Genomic DNA, 16920 nt, shown 5'->3' with positions numbered 1-16920 from the left:
TTTTGAATTAAGTTAGTGGAGTTTTAGCCTGTAGTTTCAAATAGCTTGCCCAATAGCAACATTTCAGAAACCAAAGGGGGAGTGTAGCGAGATGAAATAATATTTCATTAGTAATTATTTGAGCGCTTAAAATCGGACGCAAAGAAAATTAGGCAATCTGGCCGAGTGGGGACGCACGAACGCTTAGTCCACCGAGGTTCTCTTTCTCGCCGTTGATATCAGCGTCGCTTTCTGGGTGATGACGTCAACATCTCTTTCCCGAACGTCCGTTGCTTTTTCGAGCGATTGTGTGCTTATGAAGGATGCCGTAAGAGGCAATAAGTGCTAAAATTATTGTGAACGAGCAGAGTCATAACGAGTTCTTCAGAAAACTTTGTTTAACTTGCGATTAACCATTCCTTTTTCAGGATTTATTCGAGCAAGGCAATGGTCCAGTTGCAAAGAAAAATATTGTGACAAACTAGGGTCCCGCAGTGCGAAGCCTGTAGGGGGGCCCATGATGATAGAAAAATGCACGCTTAAATTCATCCATATGGGCAGCAACACGACCAGTGTAATGCTTATGAAACATGGCTAATAAAAATTGCAAGAACGTGCAAAACGAAAGAAATAAACATAATGGTAAAAATATGACACCACGCAACGAACATAATAGTAGAAGGCAATAAGTGTAGCATGGAAAAAAAATCAGATAGCAATAGTAAGGACCTCGGATCTTTCTTCATGTTTGTAACTTAATTAGACAATGATATTGAGGTAGGTGGGATATGGTTCGAATATGACCTGGCTGTAAATGACTAGATTTTTTTTCAGTATTTATTGCGATCTCATGGTAATATTGAATTTCCATCTCGCGTGAAACGAGTAGAGCTAGTGTTTTCTAATAAATCATTGTTATTAAACTCGGAAAGCCACTGATGTAAAAGCATTTTATAAAACAGGCTGGTGCAGTTATACTGCAAGAACTTACTGAATTAATGTATTTCCTGTTCATATTGTAATGAAAGAGCATCAGAAAAGCGAAAACTGCAGGTTGTGATTCGGATTGCTAACGATTGCTCTGTGTTAATAACATTTTTCTGCGTATTACAGTTATCTCTCTAAAGACGTCACTTGAGCTTTAAGGGAACAATCGAAGCAACTGAGAAATCTAGCAGGCTTTTCTATATGAAGCGGTGGGACAACGTATACTATATTCCCCTTAAAACGAAACTTATGTCTAATTTTAGGACAAGTGGAACAATGGGTGAGAATGTCGTTCCTGACAAACGCAATGTAAAAAAAAAGCTATATGCAGATCCCACACAATGGGTTAACCGGTGTACGCGAAGCTTTCCTGAGACAGCAAGGCAGAATGGAGCATTGCGTCAATGGACCCGCTGCAAACTTTAGTGACACGAACGCCTCCCTCTGCAACCATGGTGAACCTTGCAGAGAGAGCGAAACCTTTATCGAGCGTTAAAAGTGTTTGTGTTACAATACAATACGTGCGTCATCTTCTAGAAACGCGCCGCAGCCTAGAGGCATGTTCACACAGGACAAGTGGGAAAGCGAGGAACGGCACAAAGCATGCAAATTTTCAACGCGGCGTGGCGACAAGTACGCGGAATTGTCGAGACCAGCCCCCTGGCCTAGCTGCCCACGCCACCGCATTCAAGCAAAAGGGGGTAGAGTCCTGCGTGTACCGGTTTAGGATAAAGGTCGCAGGTTGCGCTGACGGCTATGCACGCATTGAACAATCTCTTAACCACTGGGATAAAGCGTATTCATGCAACGACGCGACAAAAAAAAAAAGCATGTATGGGACGAGTTGCCCTGCGGACTTACCATTCGCGCCCAGATCTTGCGATACTTGTTTTTTCCATATCTGATTCTTGTATTCAACGCCTTTGTACAAGTTGTGTCACTTGATTGTCATAAAGCATTGGCTAACTTTTGATTGCATCGGTGAAAAGTGCAGCACGAAATCTGGCCCTCTCTGCGGACGCCATTTTGAGCCGACTTTTCTCCTCGAGTCCTGATTGGCTGCGGGAAAGCGTAAAAAGCTCCGGCGGGGCGCAAAAAATCGGTCCGGGAGTAAGCGGGTTTACCACCTCGTTTTTCGCTAGCCATGCCCGCTCGCCGAAGAGGTTTTCGTTTCTTTTCCGCGCACCCGCCTGCCCGCTTCGGCCGCCCCGCCGTCGCTGTGAACGCGCGTCATACGAAGAGAGACGCGTTAAGAATTTCGGCGACGAATCCCCCCCCCCCCCCCCCCTTTCCGCGACTCGGATCTTCATCATCAGAGATGCGCGCACTCACTGGTTATCAGGGCTAGTCTAGAGCGCGCTTGTTGAATTAGGAGGAACGCGTGCTCCAGACCGGCCATGGTTTTTACAGGTCAATTGTAGCTATTTCTCTCTTTATTTAAAATACTCCAAATGCCTACTGGCGTTGCATAGAGGAGTGGGTGAGTTCCGTAATGCAATAATAGAGATGGCGAGTTGCAAAGTTTTGTGGTCAGGATTGTTGACGATGGTGGCTGTTCCGTTCGGCAGGGACGAATGGAAATAAGGGTTAGTGCAACAGTTCTGGCATATGCACTTTCCTGGGAATAACATATGGTCGATATTTCCGTCGTGTCACTGGCTTTATCGGGAGCACCTTTTCCTACTTCCAGCAACAATGAAGCGCGGCGTTGTGTGGAGGACCCAACCCGAGCACTGCCGCATTGAGTGACCATGCACAACTGTCGCAAAGTCATTGATTACATATCATTAATTGTTCAGATGCTTTCGAGGGGCAGCAATCCCTAACCGTGATCAATTTCATTTTTCAAGCAACTATTTGCAATTGTTCTTGGTTGCGTTTTCTTTTCAGTAACGTGTACAAGACTGGTGTCAACGGGAATGAGACAAGCATTCGAGAAATGTAACGAGACACACCGTATTCCAGAAGTCGCGTTTATCTAACACGTGTAGTCGACATTCTCAGGCTCTCGTTGCCTCGTCTAAATGCGACTTACTCCGATGCCGTCCCACCTTGGTATGGCACTCGCTGACCAAGGTTGTTCATGCGCGTGGCGGCAGTACGAGGACTCCATGACGCTGACGCAGTGAAGACGACGAAGTAATGAAATATGAATTACGTTGACGGAAAGAAAAAGATAGAGAGAAAGGCAAAGCAAAGACAGAGAAGTTAACCAGAGGATAGCTGCGGGTTAACTACCCGGCACCTGGAGAGATTGAAAGGGATGCAACGGTTGAAAGAGAAAGAAAACGAAAATAAAACAAAGAAAACACACACACGTACAATACAGAACGGTCCCTGTTGGCTCTGTCACACAGTCTGAGAAGGCGTTACGTAGTGTTACAAAGAGTTGCATAGCGACAAAGCCAGTAATACGAAGATGGAATGACGACACGGAGTCATGAATTCCTAAACGATGGCGATATCGTAATCGTAATAACCACAGCATGATGACAGAGATGCGGGGACCATTAGGTAATGAAGAGTGAATGACGATTATGGCATGACGATGATGGTATGACAAAAACCAGGTAACAAAGCTGGAATTCTGGTGACGTTACGCCCTCGAAGGCGTGGCGACGACGGTATGCGAACTACGCATAATAACGACAACCTTACAATGACGCAATGACGACGATGGCATGACAACGGCAGTACAATGGCGATTAAATGACGACCTCATTGTTACGATAGACTGACGAAAACATCATGACGCCGATGAATCGACGAAGGAAGTATGACAACGACAGCATGAACACAAAGGGGTGAAGTCAATGAAATAATGACAATGGTAAAAGGGTATGGCGACGACGGTGGCATCGCGGCAATGGTATGACCACCACGTTGTGACGATCATGGCTAACGATGATGGCATGACGCGAGTCGGATGCTGAAGACAAAATGACAAAGGTTGGGCCGCGACAGTATCACGAGAGGTGACAACGAATGAATGATGACGACGAAATGACGGCGATGACATTACAACGGTGTAAGGCCAATGTGATAACATCGAATGTATGAGGAGAATGGTGGGACGACGACTGCATCATAAAGTCCGTATTATGACAATGACGTAGCGGAAAAGTCATAGCAAGCCAAGGATGGCAAAGGTGGAGTGAGAACGATAGCACGCAAACGACGGCATGACCATGACGGTGTGACAACGGATGTAAGGTAGCGACTGTTTGACGACGACAGCATGACAACAGTAGCATAATCACGATTGAAGGACGACAGCATGATTGCTATGAAATTACGAAGAAACACTGATCTCGATTGAACAACGGAAGTGGTATGAAGATGACGGCAAGAGTACACTAGGATGGCGGTACTGAAGTGCTGACGATGGTAAAACGATTACATGACAACGGCAGCACGATTAGAGTCGAATGAGGGAGTCAGAATCCCGAGAATGGAACGACCATGACGACCTCACGACGACGATGTGATAACAAATGCAGAACGGCTGTATGATGACGATGGCGTGACGGTGACATCACAGTGACAGTCGGTTGACAAAACTGGAATGCTCGCTATGCAACAATGACAAGCGCATACATAGTGGCTCAACCTACTGAACTTCGGTCACTGGACCGGAGTAGAAGGCGTCATGACGACGATATAATGAGAGTCAGATCACGAAGGTAATGCTCCAAATCCCTAATGCTCCTTGCGTTTACACTGGTTACATTAGAAACTGTCTCTTATATTACTGCAACAGCAATCAAGGGCTTGAAAATGAGTACGCCTTGTCTGTGCGTCTGTCCTTACCATCACGTCGACTATGACCCTTAACGTCATCGACGTCATTCTGCCATCATACCACTTCGTCGTCTCCAGCTTCCGCATGACCAGCTTCATCATGTGACTGCTATAATGTTCATTTGTGAGTGGGCCGTGGTAATGATTGTGCTGTCTGAAAGACGAACGAGGAATAATATTGGGGTACTTAATTCCCATCGCAGTAATATATATGCGATCTTAACCTTCCTGGAAAATGCACATTTTGACTTTTTTACAGTTTTCTGCGGCTACCTAAGCAGCGTCCTCACGATTAAGACACCAAATAAAAAGCTGACTAGAAGCTAGGCTTTAAACATAAGAAGTGTAGAGGGGCGAGGACGAGCTGCTCGCTCGGGGCGTTTGCTTGAATCGCTGCAGATGGCCCCATCGCCGCTTGTACCGTGCATTTTAGGTGTTTCCGCTCTCAGAGTCAGCGAGTAGCGCAAAACTTGGAACATACTACCAAGGTCTATGTCTCGCGATAGTGCTGTTAAGTCGCTGGCTCGAAGGAGAAACGATAGCAAAGAGAAGGAAGGCAGGCACGTCAGCCAGACGAGCGTCCGGTTTGCTGTCCGACACTCGGGGTTAGGGAAAGAGGAAATAGAAAAAGAAAGAGAGGAAGGAAGTGATCACTGTGTGTGCGGCGAAGTGCCATGACACCAAAGTCAAGTCGCAGGTTGGGTTGAGAGGCAAAGAGAAGCGTGGTTGAAATCCTGGTGCCGCGCGATTTTCCACTGGAGAGAAGGGCAGCGTAGCAGGGGGCGGCAGACAATTAGATGGGCGGATGAGATTAAGAAGTTTGCAGGGACAGCTTGGCCACAATTAGCACATGACCGGGTTAGTTGGAGAAGTATGGGAGAGGCCTTTCCCCAGCAGTGGGCGTAGCCAGGCTGATGATGATGATGATTATGATGATGACGACGACGACGACGATGATGATGATGATGATGATGATGATGATGATGATGATGATGATGATGATGACGACGACGACGACGACGACGACGACGACGACGACGACATTTGGCAAACATGCGTGTGCAGCACGAACTTATTACTACATGTAAGGTTTCCCACCTCTGTTACGAAACCTCTGGAGAACAAGCGCTGCGATACTAGCTCGTTGGTGTGCTGTAAAGATACATTTATGCATGCTACGTACATGACCGTATTATGTCACGACTGATCGTTTCATTACGCAAAACTGATATCTGCTCATTGGTACTGCTGCATACATGAAAGGGCGATCTATATTCGCCGGTGTGAAAAGGCTTGTATGTTATGAATCGCAATGTAGGATCACTGTTAGACAGTGTTTCCATTTTTCTCCCTATGACAATGCTGACGTTTAAGATCGCACGAGGACAAAGTGACGTTGATGGCGAAAATAGCCGTCAGCGTTAGTGAATTGACGGCCGAAAAGAATCCAGTTTCCATTGTCACCATAGAACGCTCTCAGGCTAGAACATTTAAGATATAGGGCCAGCAAGTAGCGACAATGGACAAATTCTTCTATTATTGAAAGCAGTCAGGCACTGCTAAAGTGCACTTCCGAGGAAGAAGCTTAGTCACGTTGACCCCATAATATTTTGACCTTTATGCCCTTCGTCAGCATGCGCACGAAGAGGAAGGAAATGTATTTAATCTTGAATCATACCTGCATGCGATGAGCTTGTTTAGTTACATGATATTTTGAAAGCAAGTCAAGAGTTTTATTATCTGGACAGCCAGCGCATCCGCAAAGCTGGCTAAGCGGCTATGATGCTCCCCTGCTGAGCCCGAGTGATCGGGCTTGATTATTTTCCGCGTCAACCACCTTTCTAAAAAAATCACTATTCAAAGGTTCTCGTGCGCCATGCATCGGGTGTAGACTAAAGAGAACCCATGTGGTCAAAATTAATCCCCAAACCACCACCTCTTTATCCATACTAGCCCCTGCTGCTGCTTCAGGATCTTAAACCTTTAAATTTAATATAAAGATCATATTGTTTGTTGCCTGCTCAAAATGTAATTGGCGTCATTGTCCATAAGGCATCGGAAGCCCCTTTAGACTTCAAGAGCAGACGACACAAGCAAAGATAACCGGGTCTTCACAGTTAAACAATCCCTAGTCTTAATATCATATGTAAGCCAGCAACACACTAGACGCTTGCTTTTGAGGTTATTGCCGCTCGTCGGACAAATTTATTGCAAGGTTGAGTTAAAAGCTTACTCAAATATAAGCTTCGTTGATTACCTTTTATTAATTTTGTGAATATTATATGCGGTATTACGACAACGTTAAATAACTTCTTATCTGAAGAAACTTTTGTTGCGCCTCATACATGTACAGCACGTGAGCTCGGAGATATTTATTACATTTCATGCTGAGTACGCTATTTTCACTTTCAGAGGTCGGCTCCCTGAGAGTCCCAGAGAGAATCCGCCCTGGTGACGCAGCGGAGTGTGGGAAAAGACGCAAGATGGTCTTCTTTTTTTGTCTGCCAGAAGCATCAGCACAAATAGGGCTCCTGTTATCAGATCCACCAAGTGGCTGATGGGTTTTGCAGAATCATATACTTTGCACAAGAGGTTTAAGCTTTATCAAGACTACCGCCTCTCAATGCAAAATTAACGTACAGAACGTATCTTTACGAACCAACAGTATTACGCATAAATACTTTATTTGCTTCGAGAGGATAAAAAGTCAAATCATAAATAAATATTCACAACCATTCAGTCTAGTCTATGAAGCAGTAGTATGTTAAATTTGTGTTGGGCTGATTACCAATTAGTATCTGGAAGCTGCTAGATTCACCGGTATTATAGTGCATCGAATAATTTCCCTGCAGCAAATTAGTGAAAAATATATTTCAAAGAAGCTGACTACTTATCAGGAGTGTTGTTATACATTCGCATCTCCTTTTAATACGAGGACACTCGCCTTTCTTCTTTAGGTGACGTTGTTGTACACGACCAGATGAGGATGAAAGTTGTTCGAATTTTCTCGCAATTTCTTTTTACCGTGTTCATTATACCATGGCTGATTCATTCAGTCGCATCCTCCTGAAGCAGGTGAAACCATTTTGGGCTATGTTTTGAGCAGAACATGACATGTACTTTATATATCATTGTACAAGCAGAGTCATTTTTACAAACAAAACACGTCAAAACGAATGAAAGCTAGACCAGCCATCCAATTGACCACATTTGCAAACTCAATTTGACTTTAGTGCTCGTGTCTATGGTATTTGATCCTAACGCTTCAGTTGCTGTTGCTGCTGCTGCTGTTGCTCTTCTTGCTGCTGCTTCTGTGAGTGCCTGTGCCGCAGCCTCTTCCGCCTCTGCCTCCGCTGCTTTTCTTTCAGCTCCAGACGCAGTGCCCTCTGTGAAGTAAACAGTCGCTCCTGATGTTGCTGTTGTTGCAGCTCCTGCTGCACTGAGGACTGCGACTGGAGTTGCTGCTGCTGGGGCTCTGACTTCTGTTGTTGCTGTTCCAGCTCGGCCTGCTTATGCAGCCGTTCCTGCGACGTAAGCATTTGCTGCTGCAATTGCTGCTGCTCCAGCTTCTTCTGCAGTGGCGCCTGCGCCGCCAGTAGTTGCTGTTGCAGATGCGGCTTCTCCTGCTTCTCCGGCTTCTGGTGTTGCTTCTGATGCAGTGGCAGTTGTGACGTATGTTGTTGTTGTTGATGCTGCGCATGCTGATGATGATGATGCAACTGTTGCTCCTCTTGCAGCCGCGGCGCCCGATGCTGTACCAGCGTCTGTTGCAGTGGCGCTTCCGACATCAGTTGGTTTTGCTGCAGGTCGTGCTTCTCCTGTTGCTCGTGCAGGTTGGGATTCTGATGCGGTGGCAGCTCGAGCATTTGTAGTTGCTGCTGCTCTTGCTGCTGCTGAGGCTTCTGATGCAGCAATTCCTGCGTCGTCAATAAGTGCTGCTGTTGTTGAAGCTCAGGCTTCTGCTGCTGCTCCAGCTTCTGCTGCAGTGGCGCCTGCGACGACAGCCGTTGTTGCTCGTCGAGCTTCTGTTGCTGTTCTTGCAGCTTGGGCTTCTCATATAGCGGAGATGGTGACACCAGTAGATGCTGGTGTGTTTGCTCTGGGTTCCGCTGCTGCTGCCACTGTCTCCTCCGGCGCTGCCGCTCTTCGGGCGTCTGCACTTTCTCCTGCTGCTCCTGCTTCTGCTGCAGTGGTGCCTGTGAGGTAAGCAACTCCTGCTGCGGCTGCTGCTGCTGCTGTTGTTGTTGCTGTTGTTGCAGTGCCGGCTTCTGCTGCAGTGGCGGCTGCGACGACAACAGTTGCTGTTGCTGCTGGTCAAGCTTCTGCTGTTGCTCGGGCAGCTTGGGCTTTTGATAAAGTGGACCCGGTGACGTCAGTACCTGCTGCTGCATTTGCTCTGGCTTCAGCTGCTGCTGCCGTTGTCGTCTCTGGCGCTGTCCCTGCTCGGGCTTCTGCACTTGCTCCTGCTGCTCCGGCTTATGATGCGACGGCAGCTGTGACGTCAGCAACTCTTTCTGCTGCTGCTGTTGTTGTTCTTGCTGTTGTTTTTGCAGTTCCGCCCTCTGGTGCAGTGGTTCCTGCGATGACAGCAATTGCTGTTGCTGCTGGTCAAGCTTCTGCTGTTGCTCCGGCAGCTCGGGCTTCTGATAAAGTGGAGCCGGTGACGTCATTAGCTGCTGCTGCATTTGCTCTGGCTTCAGCTGCTGCTGCCGCTGTCGTCTCCGGCGCTGCCCTTGCTCGGGCTTCTGCACTTGCTCCTGCTGCTCCGGCTTATGATGCGACGGCGCCTGTGACGTCAGCAACTCTTGCTGCTGCTGCTGTTGTTGTTCTTGCTGTTGTTGTTTTTGCAGTTCCGGCTTCTGATGCAGTGGTACCTGCGATGACAGCAGTTGCTGTTGCTGCTGGTCAAGCCTCTGCAATTGATCTGGCCGCTCGGGCTTCTGATTCAGTGAGCCCGGTGACGTCATTAGCTGTTGCTGCGTTTGCTCTTGTTTCAGCGGCTGCTGCCGCTGTCGTCTCCGACGCTGCCCCTGCTCGGGCTTCTGCACTTGCTCCTGCTGCTCCGGCTTATGCTGCGACGGCAGCTGTGGCGTCAGCAACTCTTTCTGCTGCTGCTGTTGTTGTCCTTGCTGTTGTTTTTGCAGTTCCGGCCTCTGGTGCAGTGGTTCCTGCGATGACAGCAATTGCTGTTGCTGCTCGTCAAGCTTCTGCTGTTGCTCCGGCAGCTCGGGCTTCTGATAAAGTGGACCCGGTGACGTCATTAGCTGCTGCTGCATTTGCTCTGGCTTCAGCTGCTGCTGCTGCTGTCGTCTCCGGCGCTGCCCCTGATCGGGCTTCTGCACTTGCTCCTGCTGCTCCGGCTTACGATGCGACGGCGCCTGTGACGTCAGGAACTCTTGCTGCTGCTGCTGCTGCTGCTGCTGCTGTTGTTGTTGTTGTTGTTGCAGCTCCGGCTTTTGATGCCGTGGCGGCTGCGACGACAGCTGTTGCTGTTGCTGCTGGGCAAGCCTCTGCAGTTGATCCGGCCGCTCGGGCTTCTGATACAGGGAACCTGGTGACGTCATTAGCTGCTGCCGCTGCCGCTGTCGTCTCCGGCGCTGCCCCTGCTCGGGTTTCTGCACTTGCTCCTGCTGCTCCGGCTTATAATGCGACGGCACCTGTGACGTCAGCAACTCTTGCTGCTGCTGTTGTTGTTCTTGCTGTTGTTTTTGCAGTTCCGGCTTCTGATGCAGTGGTGCCTGCGATGACAGCAGTTGCTGTTGCTGCTGGTCAAGCTTATGATGTTGCTCCAGCAGCTCGGGCATTTGATGCACTTGACCCTGTGACGTCACTGGCTGCTGCTGCTGTGTTTGCCCTGGCTTCAGTTGCCGCTGCCGCTGTCGCCTCCGGCGCTCCCGCTGCTCTTGCTTCTGCGCGTGCTGCTGCTGCTGATGATGATGCTGCTGTTGTTGCAGCTCTGTCGTCTGCTGTAGTGTTACCTGTGACGACAGCTGTTCATGATGCTGCTGCTCGGGCTTCTGTTGCTCCTGCAGCGGTTCTTGGTGCTGCTGTGGCTTGAGCTGTGATAGTAGCTGCTGCTGTTGAACCAGCTCCTGGCCTCCAATTCTTTCAGTGCGCCAGCCACCGCCTGCACAGCAGTTAAATTGCGCATAATGTTTCATAATACTCTACTAGAACAGTTTTGTATATCTCCTAGTCCTGTTTGATGGCTGAACTCTCATCTGGGAAACATGCAGGTGTAAGCAGGCGCTTGTAGGATCTACGCGTTGTGATGGTGAATGGTCGTTTCTTAACTACCGTCAAGCTAAGCCAGTGCGACCGTGCTTACACACTTTCCTCTACCCGGCATTTTGCGTCGATGTTCGAGCTTTCCCCGCTGTAGAATTCTTAAAAAGCACTATGAGTTCACCATATGAGGCACAAAAGCAATTACTCGTAGTCAGTGAGTGTATTCTGTATCGAAATGGAATGTGCCACTATTTTATTACCACACTCGTGGATGCATAATATTACCCTTTGCACCATGGCATGTCCTCTAGAATAAAACAAAATAAATAGGGGTGGTATTGCAAAAATTCACTGTCACCCGTGGATGCACTTGCTTAGTTTAAAATGACGCCACAGAACCCAAACTGGCACTTAGCCGGACAGTTTATATTATGAAAATAATTTTCTTGTAAGCTACGCTGTGTAGCGTACCAGTTAAGGATGACTTGTTATAGTGAACAAAATGCAGCGCATCTAGTGTGCCCTGTTGACATTCATATACAACGAAACTTCCGTAAATGCATAATGAGTGCAGAACCACGTGTTTGTGTTTATTCAGTGAGTGCAAAGCGAAACCGACGGCTTTATTCGGGTAACTAATCGATTCAGTCACATGTGTGCGTGGTGTTCGCTCTAACGCTTTGGCACTGAAGTTGGAGCACGCCTTTCTGCGCAATTTGCTTCGGGTACCCGACCTACCCGACCTCCGGTGCCCTCTATCCTTCTCATCGTGGCTCCGAGTCGCGGCCCCTCACCCTCTTCACCAGCGCCGAACAAGCCGCATGCGCCGGCGAGCTTGCCCCTCTACCTTCCACTGCTGTAGGTAAACTAGTGTGTGTAGTCGCTCCTAGATGGCGCTACCGTATCGCAGCCAAGCGTGAGCTATTCGACGAGAAAGCACGAGCGGCAGCAGACTGGCAGCCACGGCCAGCAAGAGAGGCGCAGGGGGGTCGCAAAGCAAGCTACTTTTTAAAAATTAATCATAACACGCGCCTTAAACTATGCCACTGCAAGATAGGGACTACGTTTCAGGCAAAACATGTTGCAAAGGACGCACCACCACCTTGCGCTCCCGTAAAGTACAAAAAGATATTTTCTGTGCACTGTTTACTTTAATGTTGCACTGGCGGCAGCATTGGAGAAAAAGCGTCGCATTTCTGTAGCTTTGGAAAGCAGCCAGATATTCGGATTTCTGGCCTTTAAATGTACAAGCAAACCACATTATGTTGCATGGTTTTACGTGCTACAGCCATGAAATTCTCTGAAATTCAACTTTTTCTAAGGTCCCTCCGCTCATAAGGTTTCGAGATTTATGATATCGGGGAGAATGTAGCGTATCAGTCCCACCAAATTCCTAAGCTACCTCTTTGGGTAATGTGTGCTGTATCATCAAGATGACGATCACAACTTCAAAAGCTCATGCGACGAAGTGGCATGGCTATTTTCACAATTCATCCAGACCAACCCAGTTTCAAGCAGCAGAAATCAGCAGCCTGTCAGGTTCCAAATTCTTCCTTTCGAGCTTTCTTTCATTTCTTAAAGCTATACTTTTTTCTTAGTGAATATAAGAACTGCGTAGGTTTTAAGTTCTAACCATTGCGGGGCACAAATTGATGATTTGTGGGCACAAGTGATGGGCACAACTGATGGCGGGGCACACCGTGAAAAAAAGCTGACGACGCAGTTCAGTTATACTAGACAGAAAAGCCAAATGAAAGCCTGCTTATGCTGATACGTTTCCTGTGGGAAATATTTGCTTAATTTGATTGGATTGCGAGCTATCAAGTTCATAGGCTATTAGTCAATATAGGGTGCTTGACAGAATCCTACGAAATTTACATAAGAATAGGGCACGGCAGTACGTTTGTTTTCGTTGTTCAGCTCGTCGCAGACCTATATGCTGTTGCTAGCAGAGTGCGATGTACCAGACCGGCAAGCTGCGATAAACGTTATTCAGTTTACTCATTTCTTGCCTTCCAACGTGACAACTGCGCAGACGCACCTCAAAATAAAAAATATCTGGATTATGCCCCCTTCATCGACAGTACTTTGCACTGCGGTGGCCTTCGACGGTCCAGCGACGGCACTGCAAGCATTCCGCTTGAGCATGAAGCAAGGAGGCAACCTACCAGGCACCATAGGGCACGGAAGCAATGCTAGCATGACGTCTAATCCGTTTGTTTTCGTCGTTCAGGTGAGCAATCACTACGGCAAATGTATTGGCGCAAATAACCTTTGCTTAGTTGTGCTGCCGTGCCCAAGGCTGCTATGCGAAATGCTGTCTGAAATAGCTTTTCACCTCGAGAAGTTACTGTTACATTGTGGGGACGTGGAATCTAACTCTGTACCTGGACCTGACCTAACCCTTCTCTATAAACAGATACAACAAATTGCTGTTGACGTGAAGGAAATTACGAAGGACCGGCTCACTGCCATCCAATGAAAACTGAAAAAAGTAGCAGCCCCTGCATGAACGTTGTAAACAAATTGCAGCAAACTCTTTCAGCTGTAGAAGAAGGACTAGACGACCTTGACAACCGCTCGCGACGGTCCAATCTAATACTGTGTGGAATCCCAGAGGATGTTAAGGAAAACGACAGGGCCCTTTCTGATAGATTAATGGTGGCATAATGAAAAAGTGATTGAATTATAACCAGTAGCAATTTAATGAATCCGTTCACTGGGCAGACATGCTGCCAATAAAACAAGGCCTATAATACTATCTGGATTTCCCAGACAAGGCTCTAATACTGAGAAATTACTATAAAAACAAAGTTCCTAGTTAGGGATGATTTTTCATCGCGTGTTCTCGATATGAGAAAGAAATTATGGCAAGCGGCTAAGGCAAAGAAAGAGTCGGTGAAAAGATAGCTCTCGTGTTTGAGAAGTTAAAGGTTACAACGATTTATACGAATAGGATGACGGTGCAAACTGCATTCGGCCTAATAAACCACAGCCCGCAACAAAAAAAACGAAGGATCACAGGTGCGTGTATTGCGTCCACGCAACAGATGCTCACCAAGTAAAGTTCGCGAACATTGATGCTCGCAGCATTCTTCAAAAGACAACCAGGCTAGAATCATTTTTACTCAGCACTGAACCCAACTTTGTGGCGTTCACCGAAAAATGGCTGTCAAGTGGTGACAGGGACTTCGAGATAACGCCGGCTAAACGCGCAATCTTACGTAAAGATAGAATTACGCTTGGGGGAGGCGTAGCCATTTTAATAAGAAAAGATAAGGCTTTCACACTGCTCTCTCAAGTTGAAGGGGTGGAAGTTATTTTTTGTGAAATGCATTTCACTTCTTGTCCAGTTGTTGTTGGCTTTGTTTATCGGAGTCCCTTGTCAAACATCAATGTTATACGTTCCTTGTACGCTTACGTTCACTTTCATGTTGTTACGAGTAGGATTAGACTGGTCGGTGATTTTAACCTCCCTGATGTCGACTGTCTCACTATGCAACATCAGTCACCCTCTTCCGACATAATTTTTGATACTTTGCTAATATTTAACCTCTCTCAAATTATTAAGCAGCCCACCCGTGTGCAGCTGCGTTCCTCAAATATACTTGACGGGGTGTTTGTTAAAGACCATTTTCCCTCTGCTTAGGCCAACGTTGAGTTAATGGACGGTATATCGGTCCACAATATATCATTGTGCTCACCGGAGCGCCATCGTATAAAGCCCTCCAAAACAGTTTTAACTTTCCTCGCCTTCAAGAATGCTGATGGCATTAGCATAGTCGACCACCTATGACACGAATTTAGTTCATTTGAGTGTCATTGAGTATCCAGATGCTGATGTCGGATCATTGTGATAGAAATTTAAAGAAGTTGCTTTCTTACTACATACCAATCAAAACCAAGAAAAAAAATCATAGCATGGAAAAATCGCGACATTATTCATGCAAAACGCAAAGTAATGCGCCTCAAAACTTCTTCCAACCGAATGCCGAACCTGAAAACTAAAAGTAACCTTACGGAAGCCATCAGTTCGATGAGGTCTAAGATAAGCGCTCCTAAAAATCATATTTTTCTTTCACAGTACCTAATTTTCTAATTGATGCGCCACAAAAAATTTTGGAACTACTTAAATCCTAAAAATTGGAAAGACAATATAATGTCCGCCAAATTAAGCAGAGACAGAGATGGCTTGTTTAATAGTTACTTTAACTCAGTTTTCACTACAAACAACGACGTCCCACCACATGTTGGGATTCGTAGTGCCACCTACATAGAACCTGTTCATATAGACGAAGCAGGTATTTTTAACCCTTTACTAAAAACAAACATCCAAAAGCAGCCAGGGCCTGATAACATACCGAATGTGTTTCTCACCCGCTACGCCGAATTGGTGGCCAAATATCTGCATGTAATCCTCAACATGTCCTTATCTCCAAGTACCTTGCCCTTTGAGTGGAAGATGGCACAGGTGATACCAATTCACAAGTCGGCCAGTGAATCTAATGTGGCCTTATATCACCCAATATCCTTAACAAGCACAATATTTATAAACACATCACTAATTACTTTGAAAAAGAACGCATTTTGCCACTGTTTCAACAAGCGTTTCGTAAAGATCTTTCCATAGTTAAAGATAATTGAATTATTACGCGATATCTCTTTGGCCGTCGACGAACAAAAGCAGATCGACCTTATCTCACGTGACTTTTCTAAAGCATTTGACCGGGTATCACATCGAAAACTAACAAAAAATTACAGATGACAATAGGTAAAGGACCAATTACAGACTGGATTAGCGTTTACTTTAGCAAGCCGAAACAGTTTGTAAAAGATCTGCAGAAATCTGAAGTAGCAGAAGTTGCATCAGGAGTACCGCAGGGCAGTGTCCTGGCTCCCATATTATTGTTAATTTTTGTTAATGATGCACCTTCATCTATCAGAACTAACATAAAGCTTTCGCTTATGATTGCACCATTTATAAAGAAATTACCTTCCCTTCCGATCATATTGTCCTCAACAATGCCTTAATAGCAGTATCAGAATGATGTGCGAAATGGCAAATGACTTTAAATTTAAGAAAAATAATCTAGCTTTGCTAAGAATAACATGTAAACAAAATATATCTGATTTTTCCTACACCATTGGTGACACCCAAATAGCTATAGCCAAGAAACACAAGTACCTTGGATTAGTGATGTCAAATGACTTTAGATGTTAGGCATACGTAAACAATGTTACGTCGTCCACCTTGAGTAGAGATTATCCTTCCTTAAAAGGCTACTCTGATGTGCACCACCTAAAACAAAGCTCTTAGCCTGTACAGTACCGTTATTTGCCCTATACTAGAACTGCAACTGTTTCCGGTCACAAACAATTTAATCAAAAAGCTGGAAGGTGTACAAAAAAAAACGCCGTTAGCTTTGTCTACAACAAATATGGTCCATTCGATTCACCCTCAAAAGGATTTGAAAGATCTGGACTCTTAGCATTAAATATACGCGCTAAATTCGCACGCCCATAAATGCTGTTCCAACTCCTTCTTAAGCACCTTAAGATCGACAGCTCAAGATTTATGCCTAAATGCGAAACTAATCAATCACGCCACAGACATCCACTAACCTTACAAGAATACCGTTTCAACGCAAACTGTCTCAGATATTCTTTCTTCACACAGTACGTTAGAGAATGGAATAGATTACCCGAATGTATACCTAATTGTAACGATGTGAGTAAATTTTGATCACTACTTCAAAATCACTCCCTACTACCCACAGTTAAAATCTTGTGTTTTTCTTATGTACTAGTGCAATTCTTGCATGGGATCATTATGTGCGGTCGGTTCGTAATCTTTTTACTCTATGATTGTTGGTCCCTCCACCCCAAATAATATTGCATAAAATCTGTAACAGCATATTGACACTT

General features: G+C 46.1%; 2 protein-coding genes across 2 annotated transcripts; both read right to left on the bottom strand.

Moving 5' to 3' along the window:
• Window positions 1-7515: 7515 nt before the first annotated feature.
• Window positions 7516-10043, bottom strand: LOC140212801 (uncharacterized). The gene has a single exon (XM_072284129.1). It carries the CDS (start codon window positions 10041-10043, stop codon window positions 8025-8027), a length of 2019 nt encoding a protein of 672 aa, XP_072140230.1. The 3' UTR covers window positions 7516-8024.
• Window positions 10044-10054: 11 nt separating this feature from the next.
• On the bottom strand, window positions 10055-10971 carry LOC126525762 (uncharacterized). The gene is made up of 2 exons (XM_072284128.1): window positions 10231-10971; window positions 10055-10145 (listed from the first exon to the last, which is right to left on the bottom strand). The coding sequence occupies exons 1-2, from the start codon at window positions 10926-10928 to the stop codon at window positions 10055-10057; spliced, it is 789 nt and encodes a 262-aa protein (XP_072140229.1). The 5' UTR covers window positions 10929-10971.
• Window positions 10972-16920: the final 5949 nt, after the last annotated feature.

Source organism: Dermacentor andersoni, chromosome 8, assembly GCF_023375885.2.
Source record: "Dermacentor andersoni chromosome 8, qqDerAnde1_hic_scaffold, whole genome shotgun sequence".
Lineage (NCBI taxonomy): Eukaryota > Metazoa > Arthropoda > Arachnida > Ixodida > Ixodidae > Dermacentor > Dermacentor andersoni.
Note: the sequence above shows the minus strand (reverse complement) of the source record. Positions and strands in the feature narration are given on the sequence as shown.

Coding starts and splice junctions, on each gene's coding strand:
- LOC140212801 (XM_072284129.1), bottom strand. CDS start 10,043: ATGCAGCAGCAGCTAATGACGTCACCGGGTCCACTTTATCAGAAGCCC.
- LOC126525762 (XM_072284128.1), bottom strand. CDS start 10,928: ATGAAACATTATGCGCAATTTAACTGCTGTGCAGGCGGTGGCTGGCGC. Junction 10,146..10,230: donor CTGTCGTCGCAGCCGCCACG/GCATCAAAAGCC, acceptor CTGACGTCACAG/GCGCCGTCGCATCGTAAGCC.